This window comes from Panulirus ornatus, chromosome 11 (genome assembly GCF_036320965.1).
Source record: "Panulirus ornatus isolate Po-2019 chromosome 11, ASM3632096v1, whole genome shotgun sequence".
NCBI lineage: Eukaryota > Metazoa > Arthropoda > Malacostraca > Decapoda > Palinuridae > Panulirus > Panulirus ornatus.
In genome coordinates, this window is record NC_092234.1 from 45,748,012 (window position 1) to 45,768,011 (window position 20,000).

The following is a 20,000-nucleotide window of genomic DNA, read 5'->3' on the forward strand; positions in this document are numbered from 1 at the left end:
GACCACGAGGCGCTCTCTGGCCGCCCAGAAGGTCGACTCCAGGTCGAAACAGCAGCCGGCTCAAAGTCAATCCAGCTGTTCATCACCCCCCAAAGGGAGCGTCCGGGGTAAACTCTGGAGAGGTCGGGGGGGGGGGGGGCTGGATGTGGATAGGGAGCTGTGGTTTCGGTTCAATTACACATGACAGTTAGATATAATGGATGTGGATAGGGAGCTGTGGTTTCGGTTCAATTACACATGACAGTTAGATATAATGGATGTGAGCGAAGACGGCCTTACTTCGTCGGTTCCCGGCGCTAACTCGCCAACACAGGGAAACGGCGATCGATCAATCGAAAGTGTAAGGTTCTGTAAAATGCTCGTGGCTGAAAATGTCGGCCTAAAGGGATCCCATGACTGATGGACATGAGACGAAGGGTATTTGATTCCTTGTAATCGAACACTCATTTCCTAACCAGAGAGCGATCATAGCCTAACAGTTAGCGTTTCTCAACTACCACACAAAAGGTCCTGGGTTCGAATCCTGGCTCTTGTTTTACCTGTTGTATCACGCCCCTTAATCAAAATCAACTGTTGTTTGATTCTTCTAGTATTTCATGCTTAAATATCTTCTAATTTTTCTGTTCATTTGACAGTTAATTATCTCTCCCTACAGCGGGTCACGAACTATGAACATTTTCTAATCACCCTTAGCTTGGCTTATCAAAACCAAAGATAATACACTAATTATTTTTCTCGTAATTCTTCCGTCTCTTACTTACTCATCTTGTATCGTTTATAATCTATTCTTTAATACCCATAAAATATATTTTCTAATCTTTGGCCAAAAGAAAATTAAAAAAGAAAAAAAATAACTTTTGATTTTCGCTTGACTTGGTTACGTCACCCTGCCCTCATTACGTCACAATGGCGGCCATGAAAACACTCCAGTCGAGGTGAAACAGTTTTACGCTCTTCCCCGCCTCCGCTCGTAATTACAGCCGACCTAACGATTTTATGGCACCCTAGAGCCACAACCTAGCCTCCCTAATCTATAACTGGCTCGTTTACATCGATGTTAAGGGTGGATATTGACGAAATAATCAAAAAGGTTTAATAAACTGCCAACCTGGGGAGCGACCCAGGTGTAGTCTGGTTTACGTTCGTTGAAGATTTCTAAAAATAAAAAGAAAAGGTAAAGTATTTTCTCAATTTCTGAAAAATGGTAAAATATTTTCTCAATTTCTAAAAAAAAAAATGGTAAAATATTTTCTCAAACTCTTATATAATTTATTTCGCCTGAGGACGAATTTTAAAAAGATAAAAATAATATACACTATGCTAATAACAAGTGACCATTCAACATTTTCAAGATTTCATGGATTAAAAATACTTTCCTATACTCTTAAAACAATATCAAAAACATTTGAAAATATTGTGTTACGGTTAAGACATATTATCGTACTCTGGAGCCATAGTTATAATACTATTTTTACATAACTATTCCTCTAACGACGAAGGGTCTAACTTCGCTTCCTATATATGGCAATTAAGACAATCAAAATAGGCTGCAGAACACTGGCTGATCATAATAGGCGTAGAAATGTGTGGTTCAGAGAGACAGACTGCTCCTGCTGGCGGTGTAGGATGAGAGGGTGACGGAGGAGTCCTGGGTCGCGCTACTGCAGAAGGGTATGTGGGTGTGCTTAGTATACCATGATGATGCCTGTAGAAGGCGTCGACGAGGGCCTTAGCTTGTGCCGCACGTGATGTGGAAGTAGAGAAGGGCGTTGAAGACGTCCAAGTACTCCTGCTACAGGAGGGAGAAGGCGATGCTGAGGTCTGTGGTGTGGTTACTGCTGCAGGAGGCAGACCAAGAGGATATATGTGTCAGAGGTGGAGGGAACGAGGAGAAGTAGGAGACCAGTTTGGAGGTGGAAGGATGGAGTGAAAAAGATTTTTGAGCGATCGGGGCCTTGAACATGCAGGAGGGTGAAAGGCGTGCAAGGAATAGAGTGAATTGGAACGATGTGCTATACCGGGGTCGACGTGCTGTCAATGGATTGAACCAGGGCATGTGAAGCGTCTGGGGTAAACCATGGAAAGTTCTGTGGGGCCTAGGTGTGGAAAGGGAGCTGTGGTTTCGGTGCATTATTACATGACAGCTAGAGACTGAGTGTGAACGAATGGGGCCTTTGTTGTCTGTTACCAGGACTGCTATCTGTTAGACGCATTCTAATCAACTGTAGAATTAACTACATCTAATTACATTTTCTTAATTTCATTTCAGACGTTTTCTGTTAGATCTGTAGAAATAACTATCATTACATTTTCTTAATTTCATTTCAGACGTTTTCTGTTAAACTTGTAGACATAACTACATCTAATTACATTTGCTTTATTGCAGACATTTTCTGTCAAATCTCAAAAGAACTTTACGTAATTACATTTTCCTTTATTGCAGACGTGTCTGTTAAACCTGTGGAAATAACCATACCTGATTACATTTTCTTTATTTCAGACGTATTCTGCTAAAATCTGTCGCTATATAAAAGAAAAACCTCATTACATTTTCTTTATCTTCCTCTCAGACGTTTTCTGTTGCGGCCATAACGAAACGTAAGTCATCTGTTAAGTCAACGGTTGACCACAACTGTAACTTCGAAAACTGTCATGGCGGCTGAGCGGAGGTGACGTCACGATCCCGTCAACCACCCAAGTCATGACGTCACGATCACGTCGACTACACGAGTCATGACGGTGACGTCGCCAGACTTCGATGATCCACGCGGACCAATCCCCTCCGAGAACCATGAAGTCACGTGACGTCGGCATGGTACGACGCCCCCCGCCCCCCCTAATGCATGACGTCATGACCGTCATGTGACCCATAGGCATGCCACAGCGGTTCATCCCTATGTATGATGTCAAGATCCGCGGAGGAGAACGCATCATTGAATGGAGGTTTGGGTAAGTACATGGCTCTCACCTGGCGTGTGTGTGTGTGTGTGTGTGTGTGTGTGTGTGCGTGTGCGTGTGCGTGTGTGTGTGTGTGTGTGCGTGTGTGTGAGGTCATAGTGAACCTCTTGGGCCCGCTAAGGTCACCACGTATACATTCATACATACACGGACAGGGAGACAAAGACGTCTTTATGTGCATATACTTAATATACTTATGTATATACACACCAGCATCTATACATATGTATATACACCAGCATCTGTACATATGTATATACACCAGCATCTATACATATGTATATACACCAGCATCTATACATATGTATATACACCAGCATCTGTACATATGTATATACACCAGCATCTATACATATGTATATACACCAGCATCTATACATATGTATATACACCAGCATCTATACATATGTATATACACCAGCATCTATACATATGTATATACACCAGCATCAATACATATGTATATACACCAGCATCAATACATATGTATGTATACCATCATCTGTGCATATGTATACAGACCAGCATCTATACATATGTACATATACACCAACATCTATACATATGTATACACACCAGCATCTATACATATGGACATACACCTGCAACGTCAACGCGAATATTTAATCTTGCCAAAAACACAAGGATTGCTGCAAGTCCAATTACAACTTGCTTTGGTTCATAGATATAATGACTTTGTGAAGTAGAACAACGAGTAAACAATTCTTATTTTACCTCTCTCTCTCTCTCTCTCTCTCTCTCTCTCTCTCTCTCTCTCTCTCTCTCTCTCTCTCTCTCTCTCTCCCCCCATACCGTGCACGTGGCAGCAACACGTGCACCCCACAAGGACTCGGGGTGAGAAGACAAGAGCGAAATAGATGGTTACGTAAGTGCCATGTTAACTGACACGCAAATCTTATACATACATACAGACAGTAGGTTCCTGTGTGTGTGTGTGTGTGTGTGTGTGGACATATATTCAAAGTTACGAGACGGGGCAACACCAGCGTAAGACTCCCTCTCTCCCCGTAACACAGACACAAAGAAATCATGAGTAATAGGAGGGGGTGTACACTCCCCTCCTCCATATCAGGGAAATGATTAATTACACACGCACGCGCGCGCATTGATCCTTGCTCCAATGATAGAAAATGGGTTACATAGTAAACTAATCTAAAGTGGTTTAGAAAACGGTATACAGCTTTATGGCAAACTCAATAAACCCCAATACTGCACTTTATACTTAAATAAACCACTGGGAAGCCTTCTTATACTTATTTTCTAAAGAAAATGGACAGAGAAGACGATAAAGCTATTTTCTACAAAAATTATAAGCAACCATACCATTCAAAAACAAACCCAATATACTTCTTAAAAGCGATTACCTTCTAGACGGACTTTAAAACTCTTTAACTAATGTAAAGCAGACATTTGTACCTCTCAAACTGTACTAAAGTTGTTAACCATTACCGTAAATTTACGATTAAAATTGGCAGTAAAAACAAACCACTGTGGTTCTTAGGATTCTTCTAGGTTTTTACCAAGAAAAGCAGAGTATGAAACAGTTGTGTTGTTAGGTAGCCTAGTTCAGTGTGGGTTTTGGAGAACAATGTTTGCTTGTACTGTAATAGCAGCTCAGTTATAGCACCAAGAACAATAGCACAGTTATAGCGTGCTGAACTCCATTTTCTTTTACATCAGAAAAAAGTTTTTTTTAAGTGTCGCTGTCCCTTTGTTTACAGTAGCCACACAGCGTATGTGTTTACCAATCCATTTCTTTGTGATTTACTGATGTTATCTGTCAGTTCTAAACATCACACTTAAACCTAATGGTATTTTGAGCGATATTCCAAGTTAGAAATATATATATATTGTGATCCTAGCGTGAATTTATGCTACGAGGAGAGTTAGCGTGACAACTGACCATATTTTGTGAGGGTATCTAAGTATTTTAAGAAACATACTGTTAGTATACACCACTGACTCCTTAGCCAGTGGAAATATATACGCCCATTGTACTCAAGGGCATAAAAGCACTTGTAGTACATACGCTCGGGTCTGTAAACACACACACACACGCACACACACACACACACACACACGCTCGGGTCTGTACACAAACACACACACACACACACACATACACACATACACACATTTTCCAATAGCGACCTAAAATATACGATCTTACGAAAGCGTTCGCGCGCACAAGGTCCCTTTTTTTTTTGCGTACCACACGAATAATTCATGTATCGTCCACATTAGGGCGTAGAGAATATGCGTTTAAGGTTAGAATACTTCATGTTGTTCGGGAGACACATGACAAGGAAAGCATCCTTGGCCTATTTGTGAAGTATGAGTTACCGAAGGTAAATTAGGTAAAGGTTTAATTCTAAAAAGGTTGGCACACTTTGACCAGCTGCCAAATGGAAAAAAAAATATATTGGTATGTTGCATGGTGCCACAAATAATATTTTTTCAGCATTTGGGGCTTTTCAAAGCCATCAGAGTCGAAAATCCCAGGAATCAGCGTGTCCCCGTCAGCCGTTGACGCCGAGTTGCCACGCACAACACTGGTGACGTCATGTAAACAAAGGGAGTTTACGCGCATTCATGCTCGCGGGAAGATGTCCTTGCCGGGAATTTATAATTGAATAAACTTAAAAGTAAGTAAACTGTTTCTAGAAAAGTTAGTTTATACGTGATCTAGAAATTTTAGTGTTTACTGTACTTCGGTCTAAGTCTTGGAATTGAAGAGGATAATCTAGATTTCGTTCAATCTAAAATTTCAAATCCAAAGGCACAAGATTGAAATAAAAACCATCAATTAAAGTCGACCTCAGCCACTGAACCAAGTTTCCCCACATTTCAATTTTTCTTCATACCGATTTATCATAGCAAAACGCGAACATTAAGCAACCGTGAAACTATGAGTGTGGATACGAGGGGTCAGTTCGGACAGCGGCCGTCAGAGGGCAGGCGTAGCAAAAGGGGGGGAAGAAGTACGGCCAGCGGCCGTCAGAGGACAGGCATAGCAAAGGGGGGGAAGCAGTTCGGGCAGCGGCCGACAGAGGGCAGGCGGCGCGGGCGGGAGGGTGGCCAGGCCAGGCCAACCAACATACCTCGACCGTTAAACTTCGATTCACTTGGCCCGGGTCCCTCCTCACCTGACGTGCTCCTGGGCAAAGACGGAATAAACGACCAGTGTGATAAAGATCTTAACGGCGTGCAGACGTTTAAATTACTAGAGTGATTATTATTAGTCTTCTAGACATTTTTTCAACGTGATTGAAAACGATGTTTGGATTTACCTGAATATCAACCATTGAAACGTGTACAAAAATGGTCTAAAAGTTAGAGATAATGAATGAATTAGAAGCCGAAGTTACGACTTTGATCTTATCTCTTTCAAACAGTTATCATCTTTCACATGACGACATATATATATAATCAGTGACAGCAAAGACAACAGAAAACTTTTTTGTATTTACTGGACAATTCATTCGTTTATCGTCAAAAGTAACATTGCAATGCTTGAGAGAGTTAGTCCAGAGCACAGAGACGAAGCCATTGTACCGAAGGACAAATGTGATGGAGAAAAATCTATTAAAAGCCTTATCTGTCCGTACTCTCTGCATGCAGGACCTGTTGTTGATATTGTGAGAGACAAACAGACTCGTTAGCGACTTTGTTAAGGGTCGTTAGGAGGAAGTAGTTCACATGTCCCCAGAGATATACTGACAGGTCTTGACTGGGGAGAGAAACGGGCCAAATTTTGGTCAGAAATTAAGAGTTGAGTGTGTGTGGGGTGTTGATCATGGCTGCCCACTAGCGCTGAGCGAGGAGGAGGAGGAGGGGGTCGTGGTCTCGCCGCCATGTGTTGTGCTGTGGTGGCGCGCGACGATGTCTACCCCCGCAGGAGACGGTGAGTGACGACTCCCACCATTCCCCACAGCTGGTGTGCCCACAGCTGGGGTGTTCCTTGTGCCCACAGCTGACACTCTTGATCCCACAGCTCGTTCCCCACAGCTGGTGTTCATTTTGCCCACAGGTGACACTCTTGATCCCACAGCTCGTGTCCCCACAGCGGGTGTTCCTTGTGCCCACGGTTGGTGCTTGTGTTCCCACAGCTGGTGGTGCCCTTCCCACAGCTGGTGGTGTCGCTCCCACAGCTGGTGCTATGGATTCAGTACTCCTGAACAGATGGCTCTCTCTCATTATTACAGGTGGGTTTCACTCCGTCCTCGCAGGTGGTGGCGCATCCTTGAACACGTCGCCGGGGATGACCTGCGTTGACCTCGTGGGCGTTCCTGACCTGCAGGGGGGGGGGCGGGGGTTAAGGTCAACCCAACTGCACGGGCGTATCGCCCACGGAGCCCTTCCAACACACACCTCCTCCCTCACTGTCCTCCCCCACCACATCTCAGTGCAACCTTCACGCCCCACGCCTCCCCCACTCCTCCACTCCTCCTTCAGGAGGCCTTGCACTACCGACCAGGTACTGACCTGACCCCACCACGCCTCCCGACCTGACCCACCAGGCTGGCTGGCTGCCTTACCCACCCTAAATGGGCAACGTCGTCAACTCAGACTCGGGTTTCCATCTCGTCCCTTCATCTGCGCGCGTGGTGATGAACGCCCTACCCACAACGTACAACACACACCTCCTCTTCCCATGTCACAACCTCCCTCCCTCCCTCCCACTCTCCTCACTTACCATCATATCTAATCATAACACTATCGGCGCATTTATGCATTTTAGCTTCATTATAACTGCATTTATGCATTTCAAGTTCATTATAACTGCATTTATGCATTTCAAGTTCATTATAACTGCTTTTATGCATTTCAAGTTCATTATAACTGCATTTATGCATTTGAAGTTCATCATAACTGCATTTATGCATTTCAAGTTCATTATAACTGCATTTATGCATTCAAAGTTCATTATAACTGCATTTATGCATTTCAGGATCATTATAACTGCATTTATGCATTCAAAGTTCATTATAACTGCATTGATGCATTTCAGCTTCATTATAACTGCATTTATGCATTTGAAGTTCATCATAACTGCATTTATGCATTTCAAGTTCATTATAACTGCATTTATGCATTCAAAGTTCATTATAACTGCATTTATGCATTTCAGGATCATTATAACTGCATTTATGCATTCAAAGTTCATTATAACTGCATTGATGCATTTCAGCTTCATTATAACTGCATTGATGCATATCGCAAAAGACCGCGCGCGCCGCCCGCCCGCCCGCCCGGGTCGCTCTCCGTCGGTCATCACTACATAATTGATAAAACAGCTTTTGTCGTAGAGTAGATATTGACCTTTTCATCATCGTAAGGTATTGATTTCGAACTCAACAATGACAGCGAGCGAACGCGTCTACAGCCACGAGAGAGACATACATGTCGGCACTTGTGCGTACACCTGTGGCTGGCGGAGGGTTCGATGTGGTGGTGGCGGGTGTGTGAGTTTGATGTGGTGGCGGGTGTGTGAGTTCGACGTGGTGGTGTCGGGTGTGTGAGTTCGATGTGGTGGCGTCGGCGTGTGAGTGAGTTCGATGTGGTGGCGTCGGGCGAGTGAGATCGATGTGGTGGCGACGGGCGAGTGAGTTCGATGTGGTGGCGGCGGGTGTGTGAGTTCGATGTAGTGGCGGCGGGTGTGTGAGTTCGATGTGGTGGCGGCGAGCGAGTGAGTTCGATGTAGTGGCGGCGGGTGTGTGAGTTCGATGTGGTGGCGTCGGCGGGCGAGTGAGTTCGATGTGGTGGCGTCGGGTGTGTGAGTTTGATGTGGTGGCGTCGGGTGTGTGAGTTTGATGTGGTGGCGTCGGGTGTGTGAGTTTGATGTGGTGGCGTCGGGTGTGTGAGTTTGATGTGGTGGCGTCGGGTGTGTGAGTTTGATGTGGTGGCGGCTGGCGGAGGGTTCGATGTGGTGGCGTCGGCGTGTGAGTGAGTTCGATGTGGAGGCGTCGGGCGAGTGAGTTCGATGTGGTGGCGTTGGCGGGCGAGTGAGTTCGATGTGGTGGCGTCGGGCGAGTGAGTTCGTTGTGGTGGCGTCGGCGGGCGAGTGAGTTCGATGTGGTGGCGTCGGCGTGTGAGTGAGTTCGATGTGGCGTCGGCGTGTGAGTGAGTTTGATGTGGTAGCGTCGGCGTGTGAGTGAGTTCGATGTGGTGGCGGCGTCCGGCGAGTGAGTTCGATGTGGTGGCGGCGGGTGTGCTCGGGTCTGCCAGACGTGTTATATATGGAGATACGATATTGGACTTTCTGTTGTTGTTTTTTCTTCTCTTCTCGCCCTTCTGTGTGTGTGTGTATATAGTCTGTGTGTCTTTACATTCAAATAGTTTTTAACTGCTTATTCCTAACCTAAACCCAGAATCACAAAGTCATCTAGCCTAGCCTAACCCAGGATCACAAAGCCATCTAGCCTAGCTAGACCTAGCCCAGAATCACAGAGCATTGCCTTACCACGCCTCACGACCGTTGCGCGCGCGCGCGCGCACGCACATATACACACCTGTCTCACTAGATCGTTAGTATAACCGATCAATATTGCTCCAGCGGTCGGGTGGCAGAGATGATCAGCTCCATCACTACCTCCCTCCCTCTACCTTTAGCTCCATCACTACCTCCCTCCCTCCCTCTCCCTTAGCTCCATCACTACCTCCCTCCCTCTCTCCCTCTACCTTAGCTCCATCATTACCTCCCTCCCCCTCTCCCTTAGCTCCATCACTACCTCCCTCCCTCTCCCTTATTTCCATCACCACCTCCCTCCCTCGCTCCCTCTCCCTTAGCTCCATCACTACCTCCCTCCCTCTCTCTTAGCTCCATCACTCCTTCAATTTCATCACACTTCCCCTCCCCCTGACCCCCCATCTTCCATACTCGTTTCCATCACTATCTACTCTCCTTCACCTCCATCACTACCTCCCTCTTCATCCCTCCCACCCACTCCCTAGCGTGAGGTGGAGAAAACCGTTGCTAACAGGTTGGTGTTACCGGATTCCGCCTGCACGGTTACACCCCACATGAACAGTCGCTCGCTTAGCGAGGCTGTATCACTGGCACTTATCAATAAAATAAAAAAAAAAAGGATCCATCATTCCCCTGCTACTGGAAGAAGCGCAGCCTTGGAACTGCAGGAGATCCAGGAACAATTATAAATAGAATACATATTACTTATACTTAGTCGCTGTCTCCCGCGTCAGCGACGTAGCGCAAGGAAACAGACGAAAGAATGGCCCAACCCGCCCACATACACATGTATATACCTACACGCCCACATACGCACGTATACATACCTATACATATTCATACTTGCTGTCTTCATATATATATATATATATATATATATATATATATATATATATATATATATATATATATATATATATATATATATATATATATATATATATTTTTATTTTCCAAAAGAAGGAACAGAGGGGGCCAGGTGAGGATATTCCAAAAAAGGCCCAGTCCTCTGTTCTTAACGCTACCTTGCTAACGCGGGAAATGGCGAGTAGTTTAAAAGAAAGAAATTATATATATATATATATATATATATATATATATATATATATATATATATATATATATATATATATATATATATATATATAATATATATATATATATATATATATATATATATATATATATATATATATATATATATATATATATATATATACACACACACACACACACACACACACACACACACACACACGTGTGTATTTTCATGCCTGATTTTTGGTTAAAAACTTTATCTTATTATTGTGTCGCTTCTCATAATTTAATAAAGGTCTATGGAAATACTCCGCCAATTTTCAATACCTCAAAAACATGCCACTTTTCTACCTAGACATACATATATAAACACGCATACATACAAACCCACACATCACAAGGGTCAGGTACTGTCGTGCTCAAAGGTCGTACCGTCGTGTTCAAGTGTCGTACCGTCGTGCTCAAGGGTCAGGTACCGTCGTGTTCAAGGGTCAGGTACCGTCGTGTTCAAGGGTCAGGTACCGTCGTGCTCAAGTGTCAGGTACCGTCGTGCCAAAGGGTCGTACCGTCGTGCTCAAGGGTCAAGTACCGTCGTACTCAAGGGTCAAATACCGTCGTGCTCAAGGATCGTACCATCGTGCTCAAGGGTTAGGTACCGTCGTACCCAAGGGTCAGGTACCGTCGTGTTCAAGGGTCAGGTACCGTCGTGCTCAAGTGTCAGGTACCGTCGTGCTCAAGGGTCGTACCGTCGAGCTCAAGGGTCGTATCGTCGATCTTAAAGGTCGCACCGTGCTCAAGGGTCAGGTACCGTCGTGCTCAAGGATCATACCATCGTGTTCAAGGGTCAGGTACCGTCGTGCTCAAGTGTCAGGTACCGTCGTGCTCAAGGGTCGTACCGTCGTGCTCAAGGGTCGTATCGTCGTGCTTAAAGGTCGTACCGTCGTGCTCAAGGGTCAGGTACCGTCGTGCTCAAGGGTAAGGTACCGTCGTGCTCAAGTGTCGTACCGTCGTACTCAAGGGTCAGGTACCGTCGTGCTCAAGGGTCAGGTACCGTCGTGCTCAAGGATCATACCATCGTGTTCAAGGGTCAGGTACCGTCGTGCTCAAGTGTCAGGTACCGTCGTGCTCAAGGGTCGTACCGTCGTGCTCAAGTGTCAGGTACCGTCGTGCTCAAGGGTCGTACCGTCGTGCTCAAGGGTCGTACCGTCGTGCTCAAGGTTCAGGTACCGTCGTGCTCAAGGGTCGTACCGTCGTGCTCAAGGGTCGTATCGTCGTGCTTAAAGGTCGTACCGTCGTGCTCAAGGGTCAGGTACCGTCGTGCTCAAGGGTCAGATACCGTCGTGCTCAAAGGTCGAAGCAAATGAATCCCTCCGAACCACACACATGAACTAGACGTATTGAACGATGATAACCTATTCGAAGCAAACGAATCCCTCCGAACCACACACATGAACTAGACGTATTGAACGCTGGTCGTCCAAATTAGCGTTGAGAATGAGATCTACAGTGTGGCGTGTGTCCACTAGTCACACGAAGCGCTCTCGTTAAGCCATGATTGGCGCTGCTGGCGTAGTGAGGAATGGGAGTTTAATATTCGTGGTTCGTTCTCGGGCAAGTTGTAAATGCTATGTTATTAACGTGTCAATGTGTATATTCAGCGCTCTTTCTCTCTTTCTCTGTGTCCGGTCTGTTTGTGTCAAGGGTTGTTGCTAGGATGGTTGTTATGATGGCTAGGATCGTTGCTGTGATGGCTAGGATCATTGCTATGAATGGCTAGGGTGGTTGTTATGATGGCTAAGATGGTTGTTATGATGGCTAGGATCGTTACGATAGCTAGGACCGGTTATGATCGCTAAGATCATTGTTATGATTGCTAGGACAATTGTTATGATTGCTAGGATCGTTGTTATGACTGCTAGGATCGATGTTATGACTGCTAGGATCGATGTAATGACTGCTAGGATCGATGTTATGACTGCTAGGATCGTTGTAATGACTGCTAGGATCGATGTAATGACTGCTAGGATCGATGTTATGACTGCTAGGATCGTTGTAATGACTGCTAGGATCGATGTAATGACTGCTAGGATCGTTGCTATAATTACTATGTTTGTGGTATTCTCGGGAACATATACGCCAATTTTATGACTATTTAGACTCTTATATGATTCATATAGTATTGCAGGTGTGTGTGTGTGTGTGTGTGTGTGTGTGTGAGTGTGTGTGTGTGTGTTTTATGGGGAGAGAGTTTTACACTCGTGTTGCCCCATTTCTTAACCTTGTATGTATGTAACATGTTTTGTACGCCTATATGTGAATACACACACACACACACACACACACACACACACACACACACGAGCCTAGGCCAGGTACCCATCTATCGCCTCAACCTGAGGGGGGAAGGATGAACACCTGAGTTGTCTGTGGGCCAGCCGCCGCGTCCGGGACTCGGACCTACCGGTGTGGTCGGGGCCCCGTGCTGACTCATGGTCAGTAACGCTGACATCTACACCACGCGTATGTGGGGGTGTGTGGGGGGTTGGGGGGGACGAGGGCAGTTTGGAATGATGTATGAACCCCGTTTGGCCACATTCCACAGCGGCCGGCTCAGCCAGCCAGCGTAGCCAAGATAAACAGTCACACCCACACACGGACACACAAGGTCATCACCAACACAAACACACACACACACACAAACAAACAAACAAACAATCAAACACACACACACACACACACACACACACACACACACACACACACATATATATATATATATATATATATATATATATATATATATATATATATATATATATATACCTAATCTCTTTGACCTCTCTCTTCACTCCCTCCTCCTCCCGGCCACTGTCTCCCCCATATTCTCCGAATTACCCCATCTCGCTGCCCCCACCCTCTCCCCCACCCCTTTTTTTTGGTTACATATCTCCATGTTCCCCGTAATAATCGTCTTCCTCCTCCAATTACCTCCCCTTGTTGCCCCTTAACTCCCCCATTACCTCCCCTTCTAGCCCTGTAACTCCCCATCTTACCCCTTAACTCCCCATCTTACCATTTAACTCACCTTCTTCCCCCTCTTAACTTCTCCATTACCCTTCCCTTTGTGCCCCTTCGCTTCCCTTACCTCCTCCCCCCCTCATTTCTCCTCATCCCAGGTCTACCCTCCCTCCCACCTGCCATTAGCCCAGCCATGATCAACACCAAGGCCATCCTGTGTACGGCCATAAGTCAAGGGTACTTTCACAGACTGTGTTACGGTCTGACTCATGTAACCCTTGTTACTCATGTTACAAGTCATGAGTCTGCCTCATGTAACCCTTGTGACTCATGTTACAGGTCCTGAGTCTGCCTCATGTATACTACTCATGTTACAGGTCATGAGTCTGCCTCATGTAACCCTTGTTACTCATGATACAGGTCATGAGTCTGCCTCACGTAACCCTTGTGACTCATGTTACAGGTCCTGAGTCTGCCTCATATATACTACTCATGTTACAGGTCATGAGTCAGTCTCATGTAACCCTTGACTCATTACAGATCCGGGTTTGCCTCATGTATCCCTTGTTACTCATGTCACAGGTCCTGGGTCTGTCTCATGTATCCCTCATTACTCATGTTATAAGCCACGAGTCAAACTCATGATTCCCTCATAACTCTCCCCTTCCCTCTACTCATGTCTTTCTGGTCTGTGTTGATAATGATTTCTCCTCATCCTTCACTCACCTGACGTCTTGATTTACTAAATTATTTGATCTCTTACTGTCCCTCATTAATCCCTATCCCTCATTGTTGCCATACAGGCCCCTCACTCACCTCTGACTAGTCGCTGTTTCCCGCGTTAGCGAGGTAGCGCAAGGAAAGAATGGCCCAACCCACCCACATACACATGTATACACATAAACTCCCACACACGCATATACATACCTATGCATTTCAACATATACATACACAGACATATACATATATACACATGTACATATTCATACTTGCTGCCTTCATCCATTCCCGTCGCCACCCCGCCACACGTGAAGCAGCACCCCACTCTAGCCACGCGCGAGGCAGCGCTAAGAAAAGACACCAAATTTGGGCCACATGCGTTCACACTCAAGTTTCTAGCTGTCATGCACCGTAACCACAGCTCCCTTTCCACATCCATATTCTATGCACCGAAACCACAGCTCCCTTTCCACATCCATATTCTATGCTCCGAAACCACAGCTCCCTTTCCACATCCATATTCTATGCACCGAAACCACAGCTCCCTTTCCACATCCATATTCTATGCACCGAAACCACAGCTCCCTTTCCACATCCATATTCTATCAACCTCCCGTGAGAGGCTGTCACTCACTTTCCATATCCCACATGTCTTTTCTCCTTTGTCTTCCAGACGCACGTCCTGGTCCTACACCAGGTGTGCAGCGGGATGGCCTATTCTTAACCTCGTAGTCATGCATGCATGTAGTACGCACAAGCTCACACTACCCAGGCAGGCCTTAATGATACGTGTCCGTAGCTCTGCGTGTGAAATTACAGTGAAAAAATATATTGTATCTTAACGTATATGCGCGCGCAGGTTCATATTTGAATATTGGTATTTCGTGTCTTTGGTGCGTCGTCCACCCGTTCATCATAAACTACATATAGGCTACATATGTGTGTGTGTGTGTGTGTGTGTGTGTGTGTGTGTGTGTGTGTGTGTGTGTGTGTGTGTGTGTGTCACTCGAACGCAGCCCAAGGTCCTCTGGATCCAAGCTAACGTGCATTACACGACCTTCAAATTCCAACTAAGTAGTGTTACATGTATGCGCCATAATGATCAGTGGCCCGCAACCAACCAAGGTGTTCAGAGAGGGGGGGGGGACGGTGGCGGGTGGCCACAGTTGGGGGGTCGAGTGGTGGTGGTGTGTGGTGTGTGGCGGAGTCTGGTGTGTGGGGGAGACTGGTGTGTGTGGGGGGAGACGTGTGTGTGGGGGGAGACTGGTGTGTGTGGGGAGGAGACTGGTGTGTGGGGGGAGACTGGTGTGTGGGGGGAGACTGGTGTGTGTGGGGGGAGACTGGTGTGTGTGGGGGGAGACTGGTGTGTGTGGGGGGAGACTGGTGTGTGTGGGGAGGAGACTGGTGTGTGGGGGGAGACTGGTGTGTGTGGGGGAGACTGGTGTGTGGGGGGGAGACTGGTGTGTGTGGGGGAGACTGGTGTGTGGGGGGAGACTGGTGTGTGGGGGGAGACTGGTGTGTGTGGGGGGAGACTGGTGTGTGTGGGGGGAGACTGGTGTGTGTGGGGGGAGACTGGTGTGTGTGGGAGGAGACTGGTGTGTGGGGGAGACTGGTGTGTGTGGGGGAGACTGGTGTGTGGGGGGAGACTGGTGTGTGTGGGGAGACTGGTGTGTGGGGGAGACTGGTGTGTGGGGGGAGACTGGTGTGTGTGGGGGGAGACTGGTGTGTGTGGGGGAGACTGGTGTGTGGGGGAGACTGGTGTGTGTGTGGGAGACTGGTGTGTGTGGGGGAGACTGGTGTGTGTGGGGAGACTGGTGTGTGTGGGGGGAGCCTGGTGTGTGTGGGGGAGACTGGTGTGTGTGGGGGAGACTGGTGTGTGGGGGAGACTGGTGTGTGGGGGGAGACTGGTGTGTGTGGGGGGAGACTGGTGTGTGTGGGGAGGAGACTGGTGTGTGTGGGGGGAGACTGGTGTGTGTGGGGGGAGACTGGTGTGTGGTGGGGAGACTGGTGTGTGTGGGGGGAGACTGGTGTGTGTTGGGGGAGACTGGTGTGTGTGGGGGAGACTGGTGTGTGTGGGGGGAGACTGGTGTGTGTGGGGAGGAGACTGGTGTGGTGTGGGGGAGACTGGTGTGTGTGGGGGAGACTGGTGTGTGTGGGAGGAGACTTGGGTTGTGTGGGGGGAGAGACTGGTGTGTGTGGGGAGAGACTGGTGTGTGGGGGGAGACTGTGTGTGTGGGGGGAGACTGGTGTGTGTGGGGGAGCCTGGTGTGTGTGGGGGGAGACTGGTGTGGTGGGGGAGACTGGTGTGTGTGGGGGAGACTGGTGTGTGTGGGGAGGAGGACTGTGTGTCCAGCCTTGTGGTGGGGGAGACTGGTGTGTGTGGGGGGGAGACTGGTGTGTGTGGGGGGAGACTGGTGTGTGGGGGAGGACTGGTGTGTGTGGGGGAGACTGGTGTGTGTGGGAGAGACTGGTGTGTGGGGGGAGACTGGTGTGTGTGGGGGGAGACTGGTGTGTGTGGGAGGGAGACTGGTGTGTGTGGGGAGGAGACTGGTGTGTGTGGGAGGAGACTGGTGTGTGGGGGAGGAGACTGTGTGTGTGGGGGGAGACTGGTGTGTGTGGGGAGGAGACTGGTGTGTGTGGGGAGGAGACTGGTGTGTGTGGGGAGGAGACTGGTGTGTGTGGGGAGGAGACTGGTGTGTGTGGGGGGGAGCCTGGTGTGTGTGGGTGGGAGACTGGTGTGTGTGGGGAGGAGACTGGTGTGTGTGGGGAGGAGACTGGTGTGTGTGTGTGGGAGACTGGTGTGTGTGGGGAGGAGACTGGTGTGTGTGGGGAGGAGACTGGTGTGTGTGGGGAGGAGACTGGTGTGTGTGGGGAGGAGACTGGTGTGTGTGGGGAGGAGACTGGTGTGTGTGGGGAGGAGACTGGTGTGTGTGGGGAGGAGACTGGTGTGTGTGGGGGGGAGCCTGGTGTGTGTGGGGGAGACTGGTGTGTGTGGGGAGGAGACTGGTGTGTGTGTGTGGGAGACTGGTGTGTGTGGGGAGGAGACTGGTATGTGTGGGGGGAGCCTGGTGTGTGTGGGGGAGACTGGTGTGTGTGGGGAGGAGACTGGTGTGTGTGGGGGGGAGCCTGGTGTGTGTGGGGGAGACTGGTGTGTGTGGGGAGGAGACTGGTGTGTGTGGGGAGGAGACTGGTGTGTGTGGGGAGGAGACTGGTGTGTGTGGGGGGGAGCCTGGTGTGTGTGTGTGGGAGACTGGTGTGTGTGGGGAGGAGACTGGTGTGTGTGGGGAGGAAACTGGTGTGTGTGGGGGGAGACTGGTGTGTGTGGGGAGGAGACTGGTGTGTGTGGGGAGGAGACTGGTGTGTGTGGGGAGGAGACTGGTGTGTGTGGGGGAGACTGGTGTGTGTGGGGAGGAGACTGGTGTGTGTGGGGAGGAGACTGGTGTGTGTGGGGGGAGACTGGTGTGTGTGGGGAGGAGACTGGTGTGTGTGGGGAGGAGACTGGTGTGTGTGGGGAGGAGACTGGTGTGTGTGGGGGGAGACTGGTGTGTGTCGGGGAGACTGGTGTGTGTGGGGAGGAGACTGGTGTGTGTGGGGGAGACTGGTGTGTGTGGGGAGGAGACTGGTGTGTGTGGGGAGGAGACTGATGTGTGTGGGGAGGAGACTGGTGTGTGTGGGGAGGAGACTGGTGTGTGTGGGGGGAGACTGGTGTGTGTGGGGGGGAGACTGGTGTGTGTGGGGGAGACTGGTGTGTGTGGGGAGGAGACTGGTATGTGTGGGGGAGACTGGTGTGTGTGGGGGAGAGCCAGGCTTCTCGGTTCTCAGTAGTACACACGGGGGAGGACAGATCAATACACAAACTGTCACATTGTATTTTCTAATCTTTACCGGAAAATGGATGGCTGTCTTTGGTGTTATATGCCTGGCTGGGTTATTCTTTATATATATAAGGAATACATAAGTGCTTTCATATATTGTCTTGTCTAAGGCTTATAATCCTATTTATTTCAAGATGTTTTACATGGCATTCACTATCATCCCACGGTCACAAATCCTTCAGCGCTTGTCGAAGCTAAGATTACACACGGGAGGACTGCATCACTGTTGATAAACCTAATCTTAACACATTTCATGACGCACCTAACCTAGCTTCTCTGACGAACCTAACCTAACCTAGCATCTCTGACGAACCTAACCTAACCTAGCATCTCTGACGAACCTAACCTAACCTAGCATCTCTGACGAACCTAACCTAACCTAGCATCTCTGACGAACCTAACCTAACCTAACCTAGCATCTCTGACGAACCTAACCTGACCTAACCTAGCATCTCTGACGAACCTAACCTAACCTAGCATCTCTGACGAACCTAACCTAACCTAGCATCTCTGACGAACCTAACCTAACCTAGCATCTCTGACGAACCTAACCTAACCTAACCTAGCATCTCTGACGAACCTAACCTAACCTAGCATCTCTGACGAACCTAACCTAACCTAACCTAGCATCTCTGACGAACCTAACCTAACCTAACCTAACCTAACCTAACCTAACCTAGCATCTCTGACGAACCTAACCTAACCTAACCTAACCTAACCTAGCATCTCTGACGAACCTAACCTAACCTAACCTAACCTAACCTAGCATCTCTGACGAACCTAACCTAACCTAACCTAACCTAACCTAACCTAGCATCTCTGACGAACCTAACCTAACCTAACCTAACCTAGCATCTCTGACGAACCTAACCTAACCTAACCTAACCTAACCTAACCTAGCATCTCTGACGAACCTAACCTAACCTAACCTAACCTAACCTAGCATCTCTGACGAACCTAACCTACCCTAACCTAACCTAACATCTCATGATTAGCCTTACCTAACCTAACCTCACCTGACCTAACCTAGCATCTCTCATGAACCTAACATCTCATGATTTAACCTTACCTAACTCTACCTCATGATTAACCTCACCTAACTCTACCTCATGATTAAGCTCACCTAACTCTACCCCATGATTAACCTCACCTAACTCTACCTCATGATTAACCTTACCTAACTATACCTCATGATTAACATTACCTAACTCTACCTCATGATTAACCTTAACTAACTACACCTCATGATTAACATTACCTAACTCTACCTCATGATTAACCTCACCTAACTCTACCCCATGATTAACCTCACCTAACTCTACCTCATGATTAACCTCACCTAACTCTACCCCATGATTAACCTCACCTAACTCTACCTCATGACTAACCTTACCTAACTCTACCTCACGACTAATATAACCTAACCACGTCTCATGACTAACACAACCACATCTCATGATCATTCAAACCTAACCCCATCTCATGAATAACCCAACCTAACCAAGTCCCGCTCAGAGCCGAGGGTTTGGGGCCCAATGAAATCAATCTAAACACAAGATGGATCAACAACTCCCGAACAGGTGTGACTCGTGTGAGATCCTTGCCACTACAACCTAAAGTCACGTGGTTAAAAATAACAACCTAACCTTTACTGACCTGACCTTTGTGGGCCAATGCTTCAACACGGTCTCCCTCAAAACAAGGATTGCGAATTTACCTCCTCCATGACTATTACTTCGTAAAGATCATTCACGTCCTCAAAAGTGATTTAAGTCGCGTTTAATTGGTAGAAAAAATAAAATATTATAACATGCACGGGACAAGAGATGAAATAAGGAACAATTTTGTGTGAGCTACGCATGATTAATATCAATTAATTACTGGTATCAGATCCGGACTGA

At 47.6% G+C, this 20,000-nt stretch overlaps 1 protein-coding gene across 3 annotated transcripts in view; it reads left to right on the forward strand.

Moving 5' to 3' along the window:
* The window catches only part of LOC139751460 (uncharacterized), a 43,153-nt gene that overhangs the window by 4,140 nt on the left and 19,013 nt on the right, over nucleotides 1-20,000 (forward strand). For 2 of the 3 annotated variants that reach the window (XM_071666888.1, XM_071666889.1), the window contains exon 2: nucleotides 2,571-2,949. In XM_071666888.1, the coding sequence (XP_071522989.1) occupies nucleotides 2,876-2,949 (74 nt within the window). In that variant the 5' untranslated portion in view covers nucleotides 2,571-2,875. Of the gene's footprint in view, nucleotides 1-2,570; nucleotides 2,950-6,018; nucleotides 6,884-20,000 lie in introns of those variants that run through there. The other variant, XM_071666890.1, reaches the window with a different exon arrangement.